The sequence below is a fragment of the Carcharodon carcharias genome, chromosome 9 (assembly GCF_017639515.1).
Source record: "Carcharodon carcharias isolate sCarCar2 chromosome 9, sCarCar2.pri, whole genome shotgun sequence".
In the NCBI taxonomy this organism is placed as follows: Eukaryota; Metazoa; Chordata; class Chondrichthyes; order Lamniformes; family Lamnidae; genus Carcharodon; species Carcharodon carcharias.
In genome coordinates, this window is record NC_054475.1 from 37750664 (window position 1) to 37768264 (window position 17601).

At 45.3% G+C, this 17601-nt stretch overlaps 1 protein-coding gene across 1 annotated transcript in view; it reads right to left on the reverse strand.

Annotated features, from left to right (window-relative positions):
- LOC121281732 (leucine-rich repeat-containing G-protein coupled receptor 6) overlaps positions 1 to 17601 on the reverse strand; it is a 265429-nt gene that overhangs the window by 162287 nt on the left and 85541 nt on the right. Inside the window, exon 2 of the mRNA XM_041194643.1 lies at positions 9660 to 9731. Within this exon, the coding sequence (XP_041050577.1) occupies positions 9660 to 9731 (72 nt within the window). The remainder of the gene's footprint in view (positions 1 to 9659; positions 9732 to 17601) is intronic.

The window sequence follows — 17601 nt, forward strand, 5'->3', positions numbered from 1 at the left end:
TGAAGATTTGGACCATGTGGACTCTTCCAGGCAGCAGACAGACTTCCCTTACCCTGGTAATGGGGATTGTGGTCTCTGCTGGAGGCACCTCCTCCTCTGAGGAAGAGAGGGGCAGAAGGGAGAGGAGGCCAGGTGTCCCCATGCAGCTTCAGGGAGGGACCTGCAGGAGGAGAGGCACAGGCACAAGGGGTACAGGGCCAGCAGGAAGTCCAAGGTGGAAGGCAGACAATGCCACTATCCTGCAACCTGGATTTACAGGCAGCGATGCAGCTACCTCAATATGTCCAAGGTGCAACACTGAAGGAGACTCCATCTCTCCAGGGAGACAGTGACCTCCAATTGTCAGATGATCAGGCCTGAGATCAGTTCCGACTATATGGGTGGACACCCCATGCCAGTGGCTCTGAAGGTTACAGTGGCCTTCAACTTCTATGTCTCCGGCTCTTTCCAGAGGTCAGTGGGGAGTCTGTGTGGCGTCTCCCAATCAGCTGTTCACAGTTGCGTCAAGCTGATGACAGAAGCTCTGTTCGGGCGTGCATTGACTTTCATTCATTTCCATATGGATGAGGCCAGCCAGGCAGAAAAAGCCAGAGGCTTTGCAGTGATCGCTGAGTTCCCCGCATCCAGGGTGCAATAGACTGCACACATGTGGCTATCAAGGCACCAGAGGGTCAGCTGAGTGCCTTCGTCAACAGGAAGAGATTCCACTCCATGAACATGCAGATAGTGTGTGACCACAGGATACAGATTCTGTAAGTCTGTGCAAGGTACCCTGGCAGCTCCCATGACACTTACATCCTGAGACACTCCCAGGTGCTGAAGCTCTTCAGTGCTCCAGCCCAACTGAATGGATGGCTGCTTGGTGACAGGAATTATCCCTTGAAAAGATGGCTCATGAAGACTCTCCACCACCTGAGAACAGAATAGGAGCAGTGGTACAACAGAAGCCATGCCTCCACAAAGGCAGTGATAGAGAAAATCATAGGTCTTCTGAAGATGCACTTGTGATGCCTGGACCATTTAGGGGGAGCACAGCGATACCCCCCCCCAGAGCAGGTCGCACTGATAGTGTTTGCATGCTGCACTTTCCACAATCTGGCACTGGGAAGGAGAGACCCACTGGAGGAAGAGGTGGTTGGTGCAGCTGCACAGGCCACAGAGGATGAGTCCAGTAGTAAGTCAGTAGGAGAGCACAGTGAGGAGAATGCTGAGCGCCAGACCTCAGTAGCCTCCAGGGATGCAAGGACGCCTTTATCCAACACTACTTCAGCTAGGCTGCCAAATAAGAGCTACCACCTCATACCACGGCTGCCGCCACCATCCAGGATCACAGAAATGATCCTTTCCTTTGCCCCCAAGATACACTCAGTGCCTGTGAATAAAGTTTCGAGCCATCCACGTCCAGCATTACATACAGGTGTACCCTGCACATACAAAACAAATGAAGCATACTCAGACCAATAACAGAAAAGCAAATGTAATTTTAATGTTGGAACTCACAGATTATTGAGCAGAACAATATCCTGTGTTGTTGGTCACACCATTAAAAGAAATAAAACAAAATGGGGGAACAAAAGATCACCTGTGACCAGTCGCCCTTGTGCTTAAGGTGCTTTAAACTTATGTTTATGGGTGCTATGTCTAGGTGCTCCCCCCTCACTGGCACTGGCATTGGACACAGCCAGCTTACTCTGCTGTCCTGATGGCCTTGTTGGCCTTGGCAGGTGACCACTGGCCAGTGCAGCCTGTGCTGGCTTCGCCTGGGAGGGAGCGGCCAGTGGAATTTCCCCAGTCACCACAGCCTCATCATATGCCACGGTCACTGGCAGAGGGGTGGAGGAGCTGGGTCGTCATCTGGAGGACCCTGAGAGGAGCCCACAGAGACAAGCAGCCTGTGCACCAACGTAAGATCTCTGTGGACCTCTTTGCTCACCATTGATGGATGTGCACCTAGCTGGGATACTGGCTGCCCCATCGATCTCACTTACAGATACTGACCATCTGAGGTCAGTGCCTGTGTAAGGGCTTGCAGATCTGAACGCAACCCCAGGAACCCCTGATTCTGCTCCTGGAACAGCCTCTGCATGAGAGTTGCCATTCTCACCATACAGGAGACATTGCTCTCGGCCATGACGGTCAACATAGTGCTCACGCTCTGCAGCGGCTCCTCCACAACAGAGATCATAGCACACATACTCTCTTGGAACTCCACCAGATCTTCCTGCACACCCCGCTGGACACCCAGCATCTGCTGCCTTATGGACAACCCCAGAGGCCCATAATCAGCCTTCGACTGAGTATTGTCCTGGTCTCCAGCAGCCCTCTGACTGCTGGCACACTGGGCACTCTCTACCTCTGCCTACACCTCAAGTATGTGTGAAATACCCTCACCAATGTGCACCGAGATACCAGCTGCCGAAATAATGCCCACTGAGGTGCTGGTATTTGTGCTGTTGCCTGGTTCAGAGAGCAGGTGTGGTCCTCTGGTGTCAGGGGTAGCTCCTGGAGGTCCTGCATTTAACTGCTTGGTGGCAGATCTAAGGGAGAAGAAGGACATGTCATTAGTTTAAGTCATGACACTGTCACTGTGCATGCCAGGCACCCTGTGAGACAATGGAGATGTGCATCATGGTGCCTTTGTCTTTCAATGGTCAATGAGGAGTTCAGTCTGGAGGCTCCCTTCAATGATGAGGCTGCACAAGATTGTTTACATCACCCGAAACTCTCACCTCTGTGCACTGCACTCTTACCTTCGCCTGACACCCCAGCCTCACCGCAGCCGGTTGATCAAGGTGCATAACACCTCTTGAGCTCTAAGGCCTCCTGTTGGAGAGAGGATGGGAAGGTGTGGGGCTCCTCCACCAGTCCGCGATCCCTCAATATTGTTATGGGATGTCATCTCCAGAAAGGACAGAGGACCACTGATTAGTCCACTCTGTACTTTCAGCGCCATTGCAGCCTGGCCAACCCCACCTGAGGAACACCTTGCAGGGCAGTTCCAAGTCGTGGCCTTTGAGACGCGAGACACTCAGTCAAAGCAGCTAGGTTCTCAGCCCCTTGGCTAGCTCTGGCATGATTGACAGTTGGCACTCAGACTCTAACATCCCTGAGCTCCATGGGGGGAATGGCCAGCCCAAATCAATTCACCACGCTGACCCATGCAACAAGGTACTCACCCTTCCTGAGCGCATCAGGTCATTGAATCACCTCCGGCATTGCACCCAGGTGCACCACACCATGTTGTGGCTGCTCACCTGGGTTGCAACCTCCTCCCATGCCATCTTTGGGAGGTGTGGTGGCCTCCTCCACCCATCTCTGGGGACAAGGGTGTCCCTCCTGGCAGCCACCACCTCCAGGAGGGCACCGAGGTTCTTGTCTGAAAAACAGGGCACCGAGTGCACAGCTGACCTCACCTCCCACCTGGTCTCTACACTTTCGTTTGCAGCCATGTCATTGCAGCAACTCCGACGTGGGCAGCTTCCCTGAGGCTGCCTACGCCGCATTTGAACCGGCCGCCAGGTCACCATTGGACCCAGTGGTCAACAGGCCTCCTCCCCCGCCTGCCCTTTCTCAGACGTTTCTAGCCGGCGTTCAGGCTGGGTGGGCCTTTATTGGCCCATCATCATGAAATGGTGCTCGGCTTCCAGACCACTCCTGCTTGTCCCCACCAAGCCCGCCCGATGAGGGCAAAATTCAGCCCTATATGTGAAGGCAATTTTCCTTTCCCCCCAACTCCCCACCCCAATGCCCTTGTCCCTGTGTAAATTAGATGGCATGCAGTTAGCACATGCTCTCCTTGATCTTCACTGACCCTGGCTGTTTTCCAAGTTTGTCTCATTTGAATAGCCTGCATGAATATCTGGTGGAACGAAAGCCTTGGAATTGGCATCAGGTGAAAACAGGAGAAATGATGAGCCAGCTTTTGGTGGAGGGTAGGGAAAGGGGATGCAGGGGGTGGTGGTTGTTGGGGTGGTGGTGGTCGACTGCGAATTGACAGTGTTCTTTGTCACTACATCTCACCACAACTTCAGGGTATTGGGCATGTGCAGAATAGGATGGAAGTTCTGAAGTTGTGGCCTGCAGGGCTCTGACACAGGCTCTGCTCGCCCCACCTCAACCATTGATATCAGTGAGTACTTCCCCTAGGCTTGGAGGGGAACTTGCAGGTATTCCCATTTGTCTGCTGCCCTTGTCCTTCTCGTTGGTAGTGGTTGTGGGTTTGGAAAGTGCTATCTAAGGAGCCTTGGTGAATTCCGGCAGTGCATCTCATAGATGGTACACACTGCTGCTACTGTGCATCGGTGGTGGAGGGAGTGAATGTTTGTGGATGCAGTGCCAATCAAGCGGGCTGCTCTGTCCTGGATCATGTCGAGCTTCTTAAGTGTTGCTGGAGCTGCACTCCTCCAAGCAAGTGGAGAGTATTCCATCTCATTCCTGACTTGTGTCTTGTAGATGGTGGACAGGCTTTGCGGAGTCACGAGGTGAGTTACTCATTACAGGATTTCTAGCCTTTGACCTGCTCTTGTAGCTACAGTATTTATAGGGCTAGTCCAGTTCAGTTTCTGGTCAACGGTAACCCCTAGGATGTTGATAGTGGGGGATTCAGCAATACTAATGCCATTGAATGTCAAGGGGCAATGGTTAAATTCTTTCTTGTTGGAGATAACCATTGCCTAGCATTTGTGTGACGTGAGCGTTACTTGCCACTTGTCATCCTAAGCTTGGGTATTGTCCAGGTCTTGCTGCATTTGGACATGGGCTGCTTCAGTATCCGAGGAGTTGCAAACGGTGCTGAACATTGTGCAATTATCAGTGAACATCCCCACTTCTGACCATATGATGGAAGGAAGGTCATTGATGAAGCAGCTGAAGATGGTTGGGCCTAGGACACTACCCTGAGGAACTCTTACAGTGATGTCCTGGAACTGAGATGATTGACCTTCAACAAGTACAACCATCTTCCTTTGTGCTAGGTATATCTCCAACCAGCAAAGAGTTTTTCCACCTTATTCCCAGTTTTGACTCCAGTTTTGCTGGGGCTCCTTGATGCCAGACAGTCAAATGTTGCCTTGACTTCAAGGGCAGTCACTCTCGCCTCACCCCTGAAGTCCATGACCTCCACACTTGCATGTTATCCAAATGTTAGCCTTTTAAAAAAAATATGTAATTTGTTCTCCTAAAATAGCAGACAGGAAATTACTTAAATGCGTTATGTAACCTCAAGTGTTCTGTCACTAACCTCACCAACTGCAGATTCTAGAATTTTGCATTTAACTCTGTATCTACCCTATTTTTTCGTAATCTAACTTATATCTATGAATGCATGTGTGTTAATGGCAGGTAATGTACACATTACAGTCAGTAATGTTTCAAATTTCTTTTGTGCCTAGAAAAAAAATCAACTCAACCTTTCTTACTTATTTGTTCTCCAGTTGTGAGCAACAGTGAGAAGGTAGAATTCATTGAATATCCTTGTTACCCTCAGAACTTTTTGGTTGGTCATATTCTCAAAGCAATTTGTATTTACAATTAAGTGACTTGCTTGGCCACTCAAGAGGGCATCAAGAGTCATCCACATAATATGGAACAGAAGTCATGTGTCAGTCAGAATTTTTATGAATAGTAGTTTCCTTTCCCTGATGGACATTATTGGGTTTTTTTTACCCCACAGCAATTCAGCAACTTTCATGGCCTTTGTTTTTTAAGTGCTAGCATAGATATTATCAAACTTCTTGAATTCAAATTTCACAACTTACCATAGCCTGAATTTTGATTTGAACTCAGGGCCTCTGAGCTATTAGTCTAGTACTATTGCTGCTGTTCAATGGTCCTTTTTACCCAGCACAGCTGCTAAAGACTTTTTGCTGCTGGTCTTTCAATCACACACTGAAGCATTTGTAACTCATCCATGACCCAATTATAAACATCTGTCTCTCTTTGCTTTCCTTGTGGTCCTTCAAATTAAATGAAATAAAATGGGAGAGATTTAACTCCCTCTTCCTGATGGAAATGGAGTGGTAGTGGAGTTTAAATGAAGGTGGTAAACTTACCACTTCATCACTATTACCATTATTTCTGGGACCTTCCTTTGGGCAGGTGAGCTATCCACCTGAATTTGGAAAAACAGGTGTCTGGCTATCTGTTTCTTTTGATACAGTCCCCAAATGGCCTCATCATGAATGCCTGGCTGAGCTCCAAGATTTGTTAATGAAATTCACTCAGCAGGATCTCTTTATTCAGCCAGAAGAGAAGTATTAGCTTTGATTGATTGCCATATTTGTAAGGTTATAACAAGTTATTGTTTTGTTCATGTGGTTTTTAAATGTCTATATGTTTGTTTGGACAATATTAAGGGGTGTGAAGTAGGGCAAAGCTTTTGTTATTGATACTATTAATGATTGTGTGTGATTGACAATTTTGGAAAGCTGTTAAGAGCAGCAAATTTTTTCAAGGGCTACTTTGGAATGGGTGTTCTTTTCATAATCATTTCAAAGAACTGCTACTCTTAATATGTGGCCCATTGATCCTGTACTACTGGATGAGTTGGTGTGGAGGATGCACGGGTCATGCAAGGGACATGAGTTTAATGTAAGACATAATGATAGGGCATGAGGGAGCATGTTGAATATTAGGGGCCATGGGGGATATGAAAGGGGCATGGGGGATGGGTGGGGTGTATATGAGCTGGCATGGAGGGTAGGTGGGGGGTGAAGTGGGGTGAGGGCTAGAGGCCCTAATGACCTTTCATACAATTGGGCCAAAGTCCCAGAAAACTGTGGAGGGCCTTCTAGCCCTGGGACTTGCAAGCCTCCATAACTGCCTCCAAATGCCTCAGGAGGCACCAGCCTTATTCCATCCTGCCCCCTACCCCACCCCCCCAACCATTTTCCCCATTCCAACACAAAACTACGTTGGTTGGAGCCTTTTTAAAGAAGGCAAGTCTGCTGGGTCGTGAAGTTTGCCAAATCAACCTACCCACCTTGCTGGCAAAAAAAAGTGCCTTTGTTTTAAAAAGCAGTCAGGTGAAAGACCAATGTATTCTTAGACTCTAGTGAGGTCGGACATATAAATACATAAGAAAATAAAAGTTGAGATTCAGAATGAAACATGACCACAATTACAATATACTGTATATCAATCTTTATTCGTCCACTTATGATTCAGTGAGATGTTCAATAATTGCCTCAATGGAAATTAAAGTGATTTGTACTTGAACATATATGGTTTAATTTGTTAACCTACTTAATGTATTTCATTGTTTGTAAAGCGCTTTGGTACGTCTTGAGGTTTGAAAAGGCACAAAAGCTTTTTCTCTTTGTTAAGAAGCCTAACAAGCATTTAACTTTAATTTTCCAATTAAAGTTGAGTCTTTAATTGTACATATTTTGCTGAAAGAAGGCCATATTTAAAAATATCGACTGCGATTTTTAAATTAGTGTGGGGTCCAGGTTGGAAGTGAATTGGCACGCAATTTTGCACCATTGGCTTTTGTGCTGTTTTGCTGCCACAACCCTGACCCCAAACCATTTTCAATGAGGTTGGCTCAAGGTCATATCAGCTACCCGCCGCTTCCTGCTCCCATTTCCACGCCAACTAGAATTTTGAGTTGGCAATGCGGGTGTTCTCGGTGGGTTCAGGTGGGAAGTGAGGCAGGGTGGAACATTCGAGTAAGCCTCTGCCAACCCATAGCAGGTGCTGGGTCACAGTTGTGGCCACTGGCTGTGCCCTGAAGGGGTTGCCCCTCCAGGATCATGGCATTTAAAAAAATATATAAAATTAACTTACCTGGTCCAGCTCCCACATCAGCCAATGGGGCTGCCAATCTCTGAGAGCTGGAGCACCTCCCTTTGGTCCTCCAGTGTCAGGAACCTCCATTTCCAGTTTCTGACTCCTGATTGAAAATCCAGCCCATTGTCTGTGCAGTTCTTGTTTGAAAAATGTAATTGGAGTAAAATATTTTGAATAGCTACCTGCCATTTTTCAATCTGAGTGACAACAGGCGTTTGCAAAAGGCACCCATAAGGTTCCCCACAGTCACACTCAGAAAATGTCCATTCCTGTTTCAGTTAGTGATCCCTATTTTAGACATTTTGTTTTAATGGGCCAACTAATGGGCCATTAAGTTTCAGTTTGCCATCTTTGTAAATAAGAACATTAGTGTAACTCATGGCATTCCAAAATAAACATTTCTTTATTTATGACAAATCATTACTTAATCTTCAAGGTGTGAACTGGTTAGCAACAGCAACAGTGAACTAACCAACAAAACTCCAAATTCAATGTCAACCAGTCTGACACTTCTTTTTACACCAAGCAATGAGCTTAGAGCCTGAAAATTACTAAGGAGATATTAGTAGACAACTGCTTAATGTAGTTGCTGAGATCCATTTGACCATCATAATCAGTGCAGAAATTAACCAATTTATATTAAATGCAATGATGTCTCTTAAAATAAGTGTGCAGGGATATGCTGCACAAAGCTTGTCTACTAATACTAGCAATAGTCATTTGTAGGTTTTAACATTTTGCAGGAAGGGATTTTTATCTCCAGAACACAATGACTGAAGTTTATGCTATTTTTACTATTTCTCAGGAGGTGCAAAGAAAAATGTGTATGGCGTCTAGGAGTAGGTAAAGTAGTGATTTGTTGCACTTTTGAGCCATTGATACGTAAGACTTTCCAACTTTGGGATATATTTCTGTAAAGGAAAATAACTATTGAGTTCTTAATCAGAGTAAAATAAATATAAACCTCCACAATTGGGAAAATATAATAATTTATAAACAAATTAATTTCAAGAATTTGGTTAGCAAAATTCATGCTTGTCATGATTTTTTCCTGTGATTACCATTGATCTATTTTACTCCATTATAAGATAGACTTTAAGTGCATTCCAACAAGATACTAAGTAATGCCAACCTTACGCTGTGTAAAATGCAAGCTTTCATTATCATGGGCATCAGTAGTTTATTGCTTTTTTTTATTGGGCAACTAAATTTGGTAATAAGGCTGTTTCAAATGAACATTTCATGAAGTAATATAACTTTGAAATTAAGGGATTACCACTAACATGCCAAAATTGACTCAGTGACACCACCCTTAACTTACCTGAATGTTGTGGGTTTGAGTCCCACCCGAATGAATTGAGCATTTATTGATTGACACTTTAGCCCAGTACTGGGGCAGTGCTGCAGTGCTAGTGGTGCCATTTTTCAAATATGGTGTTAAATCTCAGTTGTCTATAGAAGATATTGCATTTGAAAAATAACTTGGTGTTCTGTTCAATATTTATCCCCTAACCTACACTGCCAAACAAAGATTGTCTGGTCATTAGTTTCCTTGCTGCTTGTGGGATCTTTGTGTGCAAATTGCCTGCTGTGTTTCTCCACATCACTGTGATGACATTTCAAAACTACTTCAAGACGACTGTGAAGCACTTTGTGATGTACTGAGGCTGTGAGAAGTGTTACATAAATTCAAGTTCCTTTGTTCTAATCTGATAAAGTCAAGTTGTTACATGGACGACTAATAAATGCATTTAGGAAGATTTAGGGTTATATGAAAGCATGAAAGAAATATTAAATGCATCTCATCCTTTTACTAAATGTTCAATCCCATTAGCAGAGCTGATTGATTTAGATGTTGTTTGATTACTTACAGTTCTTCCAAGAAGTGGAGATCTCCAAAAGCGTTCGGCTGTAGCTCATTAATATTGTTCATGCTCAAGTCACTGAAGAAAGAGAGAAAAAATACAGAAAATTGATTAAAATGTCATTGACCCTGTAAAATAAATTCAATGCTCATAGATAATTGCAATTTCATTGTCATTCCTAGATTTAGAAATCAACAGCATAATACTGAGAAATTTTGGAATAATATAAACATGAAACACCTTGATGAGAAAGTAACAATATATAACTCGTAGCTGTAAACTGGCAAAAACTATCATTAGATTGGTCAATAGTCCTGATTTTACTATTAAATGCCAAATGTGTACAGTAATTCTAACAAATATAATAATTGCTTTGGTGGTTTGTTTGAAACGAAACATTTTTCCTTGACTCTGTTCTGATGTTGCAATGTACTTTCATTCAGTTTCCTCCATCTCAGCATCTCTTTATAGCCCCATGCTTGCAGCCAGTAATGGGCCAGAGGAAGTGCTTTCTTCTCAACGCTGCACTTTACCAACCCTTGGGTGCCTGACAATGGGCCTGTGAGAACATCTGTGCCAGTTGTTTGTCCTGCAGTAAGGTCCTCCCTGAAGACAATAAGGCTGAAAGCCAGAACTCAGAGGAATAGGGATTATTCTTAAATCTTAAAAAAAAAATGAAGACAATCTTTAAGTTGCCCCAAACACATTTGCTTGAAATGCTTTGTTTCAAATGTAATATTTCTGTTTTTTTTTTGAATTACCCAATTCACTGAAGCGATTAATGTTGAAGCAATGAATCCCTAATTATTCAGGAAGCTGTCATGCTTGAAATAATAAGTTGGCACTTATGAGTGCTTAGGCGATGAGGCAATGGTCCTGCAGCTCATTGGGCAGGATTTTTAGTTCAGAGTGCGGGCTCGATTGGCGGGCCCAGGAGTGGCCAAAAGACAGACTGCCACCCACGATCGGCCCCCGACTGCAATTTCACACTGGCTGGCCAATTAAATGCTCAGCACTGCTGGGGTGGGGAGTGGGAGGAGGGCAGGTGCTGATATAAGCGCTGGCGAGTGCTGAATGAAAGCTCCTTGAAGGCAGAGAGCTGCCTCAGGGAGCTAAAGACTTCAAAACAATTAAATAATTTTAAATTTTAAAATCCGGGAAAAAAAAATGTCCACACATCAGAATTAGTCACCTGAATATATACATGATGAAAATTCTGCCCATACATTTTTATTTTTTTTCAATTTAATAATGGAAACCTCATCCCACTCTTGTTGAGGTTTCATCAAAAATGCAAAGCCCGCCTGCCAGATCTGCCCATCTGCCAACTGGAAGGTCCGACGGACCATGAAAATTTGGGGACAAGAGGGACATAAACAACTTTAATTGTCTTCTTAATTGTCGGCGGGTGCGCTTCTGACACTCAGGCGAGCCCGCTGACCGAAATATTGCGCAAGCGTGCGATGACGTTGGGATACCTGCCTGACGTCATTATGCACGATCAGGCATGTGCCTGCATGCCGACCTAACAATTCTGTGCATTAAAACATGGCATACATATATAATGTATGCCCAATGAAGACCACAACATAGAAATAAACTTTTTCTTATCTACTCAGTCACAGTAACTTTTTAACCACTCAATCTTAGCTGGAGGAAAGATTTTTTTTCCAATTTAAGCAATTTTTTATTGCAATATCATTAAAATGAGCAAAGAAAAACAATTCGAAGGCAATTCAAAACAAATGTTAAAACAAGAACAAACCGAAAGGAAAAAAAAATCTTAATGGCTTATTTTGGACCATGCCAATAACCAAGCAGCAATAAGATGGCACATTGGTCAAAGAAGCCTTTTAAAAAAACCCAGGTGCAGGCTTCTTGTTGCCTTTTAGCACCCAGGATTTGTTGAGTGAGTTTCTCATTTGTCACTGTGATAGATAAATTTCCTATGACAGTCCTACAATAAACTTAGGACTTTATTTAATATCAATTTTTAATACCTCTGGCACATGACCAGCACGTCTATAAAGACAGCTGATAGAATGTGATGGGGAGCACACTTCTAGTTCTGAACGCTCATGCTCATTCCCACAGTACTTTGGATGTTTAGGTGCCTATTTTACACCCGAAAAATGGGCATGATCTAGTTTCCAGATCACCATATTTACTCTGCCAAGCACGGTGATTTCCTACCCATTCAAAAAGATGTGTGTTCTAAAAAGAGGTCTGTAACCTGCTTTCAGTTTTAAGAAGTAACCCTGCACAATTCAAACAGAATCACAGCACAGATGTCAAGGTGACAGATTGTAGGAAGTTGTCTTTCTCCTCAATATGTCCAAGGATTTCACAGTAATCTACTGCGCATTTAATCTAATCCCTACTCTCTCCCCAAAAACATGTCATCTTTTGTTATTGACATCTATAAAACAGGTGTTAGTTTAAAATGTTCCAAAGATTAATTCCTGAAGGAGTTGCGTCATTATTTTTAATGTGTTTTAAAATTTCCAAACAACTTGTGATAATTATAGTTGTTCTATGGGAGCCAGAATGCCGTATTATCAGGGGATGGGCTAATCTTAAACTAAGGATATAATAGGTTTATCACCTTTTTGCAGAAAGTTCAGTTTAAGCCAATTCATTCATTACTAACGGCAATGTATGAATGACATTGACTTTTGGCAGGGCTGGATGACCCCAGCAGTGGGCGGCCTGAAAGATCCCAGCCTATGTCTTATCTTCTGCCTTAACATTGTTTAATTACTTTAGACCTTAACCACCATTCCCATTTCACGCTGATAGCACCAGAGCCACAGGAGTGGAGGGTGCAGGCTGCGACTTGGGGTGTTTCGCACCCTTGGTATCCGGCTGCTTTTCCTTTGTCACATTCCCGGGCCATGATAGCCCTCTCTTCACCAGATTGTCCATGGGCGGAATCATCCCAGATTTGCACTAAGTGTAGTAGCAGGCGGGAAAAAGGACGGGTCACCTGATGGCCACAATGGTGGATTTTCACGAAGTATCGTCTCATTCCCAGTGTCTCCCGCCTCATTAATAATTCATTCCCAGGGAACACGTCAGATCAGCCTTTGATTCATCCACCCCACTGTCACCTCAGGCCTTCAGTAAACTGGCCACCATATTAAAGGGCTGCCCCTGCACAGGTCTGGCACTCTTCAAGGGAAAAGAAGCTGCTGGGAACTGATGGCTGCCAAAGGGAGGAAACATGCTGCCCCCAGGTTTAGTGACACCTACCTCGAGTGCCTATTGGTCACTGTGGAGGCCCACTGTGATGTCCTCTATCACCGCTCTGGGCAAAGACTGGCAAGCAAGATCACTAATCCAGCCTTGGGAGGCGGTGGCAGTGGTGGTCAGTGCCAACACCCCGCAAAACAGGACAGACACCCAGTGCAAGAAGAGGATGAATGGTCTCATCCATTCCACCAGGGTAAGGCACTCTTCACATCACTCTCAACTCACAGTCACAAGCCCATCACACATCCACAGGGACCTCGCACCTCAAGGAATAACACCGCTAACTCTCACACAGACGTGCACATCTCCATCAGGCTCATATCCTCTGGAGCTCGCATCCTCATCCTGTCCATAGCTCTGCTCACCACACAAACATTCCACGCAGTGCCATCTGTCCTGCTCACACTCTTTCCATCTGCTTTCATGCAGGGGAAACTGGCTGACAAGAGCAGGGAGAGGTCCCAGACTGGTGGTGGAGTGGTCCACATTATGCCCCTCGCTCACTTTGAGGAGCCTGCCATCGCACTGACTGCTGAGGACGTGGACCATACCTCAATGAGGTCAGCGGTGAACACCCTTGTGAGGATCCAGCACCACATCATCCCTCTCTCAATGCAACAGTGAGTGCTCTCTCTCCTGCTTTTGACTCTGCTGCCATGCACTAATCATCTCAACTTTGGTTCATAAGGAGCTCTGACAAGCGACCAATACCCTCAGCCAGCCAGTCCCTCAGCTCCATTCACATCCTCACCTCCAGCGAAAAGGATACCTCCTCCATTGAAGAGCTGGAAATAAGTAGCCCGGAAGACCCGTCACAGTACTCACCCACACCATACACCAGCACAGAGACCTCAGTGGGACCTAGATCTGGAGCAGGCTCGAGTTCACAACCTGGTGGTTACTGCACAGACACATGTCCGCAGCAGGAGGAGGCAGGTTCAGCTGAACTCCCCGGCACCTGGAAGATGCTGGGGAAGAGGAATCTGTGAGATCTGAGTCAGATGATGAGCCTCTGGATTTGGCCTTCCAACTCATCGTGGAGATTCAGTAAAAGTCAGGGAAACCTCACGCAGAGCTGGTGGAAGCCCTCAACAGAGTGGCACGTGAGTTGGAGGAGTGTGTCTGCCTGTTGTCTGATGAAATGGTGCCCCCATGTGCCCTTATGGAGGTCTCCACAGGGAGGATGGCTGGTCCCATGAAGACCCTGGTTCAGCAGAATGCAGAGATGCGTGCAGACTTGCTCTCCATAGTGGTAGCCATGGATGAGTTCCTGCAGTAGCAACGCGAGAGGGAAATGGGGCACCTCAACATCCCTCCAGGTTCCTTCCCCTCAAAAGTCATGCTGGAGATGTCAGGAACCCGAAGGTAGGTGGAGCGGCAGCTGGACACTCCTGGGTCATCCATTCAGGAATCTCAGAGGCTGTCCTCTAATCCAAGTTTCCTTTGCCTATGACGCCCTTAACCTCATCCTCTGTCACTGCAGAGGGAGCAGCTGGCCCACAGGAGGACAGCTAAAGAAAGCCGGGGCCCTCAATTCCTTGGCTTTCCAGATGACAAATGCCAAAGTCATTAGAGGCAACAGGGCCAACCATTGCACAGGCTGTATCCACCCCTGCTGCAGATGTCAGGGCAGCACCTAGAAGAAGTGGCAGGCCTAGAAAAGTTAAGAATTTCTGATCATAGGTTGTTGCATGGGTGAACACATTTTGCCATTTTATAATCTGAAGATATATTCACTTTCACTGAATAAAGTGTAATTGTGTCTTTTAGATTCATTTACAGGCTTTGAGTCCTCCCCCTGCAACCCCCGCCACCCCCCACTAGGAGTTCAGCTGCACACAGCTGGACCACTAGAGGGAGAAGTGTATGTGGGGCAGGGCCTTTCGGAGCCTCATGCAAGCACTTGCCATGCGCGCAGACCTACCCCCCATCACACTCATCTTACTGTCCTGAGCATTTTCAATGCTGCCTGCTGGGGTTCTCCTTTAGTTGTCCATCTGAGCTGACTGGCATCTCCGCCCACCCACTGATCACACTCCCATGCAGCACCTGTTCCCATCCAACACGAGGCTCTGCTCACTTTCAACTTCAGAAGCATGGTCATTGTCACATTTGTTTTCAGCTCCCCTTTCCCCTCCCTCCATCACCCATGTCCTTTTCCCCATCACAGTTAGCCCCCCCGGCATCACCTTCCACCTTCGACTGTCACCTACCAACCCGAACCCTTTTCTTTTGGGGATGTCCAGGTGAGTGTGCACATTACCTTCTTCCTGACAATCCCACCCCATCCACATTGACCTCCCCAACCTCCTCCTTCCCAAACCTAGGGTCCATGTCTGTCAGAATCCCCACCAAACACCCTCGCCGTTCCTCGCACTGCAACTGTTGCACCCTCACCCTTGCACCCTACCGGTTCACTCCACCCTCGCTCATACTTACCATTCCTTCCTACCATGCCCACCCTCAGTTCACTCCCCAGGAAGCAGTCATCGAATCCACACACCCCTCCCTTGCATGTTCATTTGGACATCCCTCTCCCCACCTTTACTCCCTTCCACCTATGGGCACCTTCCCTTACACCCTCCTCCCTCATACTCCATCTCCCCTCCCAACCTCAACCCTCTGACACCTTCATTCTCCCCACCCCTCCCAACTTCAATACCACCTCCCATCCCAGTGCACCTTCTTCTCCCAATCAAACCTAGACCTTCCCCTTTCTCTTTCCCACCACCCCAACCCCCTCACCCACCCGGTACACCTTCCTCTCCTACTCACAGCTGGACCTTCCTCTCTCCCTTGCCCCCAACAATCATCCATAGCAGCCCATGGCCAAGACACTGATGTCCCAAAGCAGACCCCAGATGTCAATGGAGACCTCCCACCTTCTAGGAGCTGCTTTGTGGCAGAGCCATTTCCATAAAAATGCACCCAACGTGCAATGCATTTGTTCCTCCAGTGTCCGGTAGCTGTATCTTCTGTTCCTCAGATGTCTGTGATGTGAGCAGGGCCCCAATGGTAAGCCCCGAGTTCTGCACATCACACCTGTCAAGACATATTCTGGGCTGGCATGTTTTACCGATGATATGGGTGGTAAATTTGACGTGGGAGGGATGATTCTGGCGAGCAGGGCTTATAATGAGACGCAGATGTATTAAAATGACATTCCCAATGTGTGGCGGTGGGAAACACGGCCCGCCATTGACGGGTGGAGTGGACAATCACAAACTGGTTTCACAACGGTGTGAAGCTGATTTTTGGCCTTCTCACCATATTGTCCTTCCATGCCCGCCATGTGCCTGATGCCAACAGGGATGGAAAATTCTGGCCCATGTTTCCCTTCTCCTCTGCTGTTCTTCTAGAACAACTTGCACCTTTTGTGCCATCTTTTGTTTCTATCTTTATTTCATCATCATTTCATTTTGCCTTGCACCATTATTTTTTATCATTTCATTGCTCCTGCCTTCCACCTGATCATGGCTATTTTCTTCTTTTCCTGCTTCCTTTACTTGGCTCTGCACTTATTTAAAAACGTGCAAGTCTGATGAAATGTCATTGAACCTGAAACATTAACTATGTTACCTCCTCTACAGATGCAGCTTGACCCGTTCAGTGTTTCCAACATTTGCTGTTTATATTTCAGATTTCTAGCAGCACTGTATTTTTAAAATCATAATTTGATTAATACATAGTTTAAATTATTCATAAAGAATGTGGTTTGAATGCAAATTGATGAAAATCAATTTTGCCTCATAAATTCTTTTGCATACCTCCATATTTTGCTGTTATTTCCCAGTTGTTCCTTTAATATTTTTTCACTGACCTCACTTATGAAACAATTCCTTGTATTTGTGTATAAAAAAGCCATTAGAATATTGAAAAATGTGTTTAATATTCTCTCAAAGTAAGAATATTTAAGAAAATATTTGTTCGAGAATAAAATTTCTTTAATGTGAACTTTAAAGTCAGTATCTCGGTGTATGCATTTACGGCAAATGGGCTTTGTAAATAATCAAAAACTAAGGCCCTCCAATGGGACACAGAATAATTATTTTTAATTACCGCATTTCCCTCAATTTAGGTGAAACAGCCACAGAAGTATCTTTTGACTGTTTCCCATAACCATCTCAAAGTAAAAATGCTCCTGATAGGCATGATAATTAGAATTACAACACACAGAAACGTGACCTTTTCGGATTTCACAGACCTTCAAACACAAAAGAATGTTAATATCATTGGAAAAAAAGACCACCCGGCCCCAACTTTGTGCCCTGCCATCATTATTTGAGAAATCATTTCAGTAAATATTCTTATTTGATTGACTATATTTATCCACAGATCACTAGATGTAGAGTTTGACATGGTAAACCTGAGTATTGCAATTGTTTTAGGAATTACTTTAAGAGCGCATGATGAATTCCAAAATGTAGGAAACCTAACCATACTTTAATCTTTTATCTTTTCAAGTAGACAATTGCCTGATGGAAAATTAATTTAGATGCAGATATGTATTTAAACCTAGTCAGTCATTTAAAATGTGCAGATTCATGACTGTTGTCACTGTAACAAGACAGAAGATTTTAAAATACCTTTGTTGCAAGTAGAATCTAATATAGGGACTAAGCCTCGGATGTAAACTGTACAGATTTCTATGTACACCTGCTTTGACTAAACTTTTTTATTCTGCTAAATTTAGTGA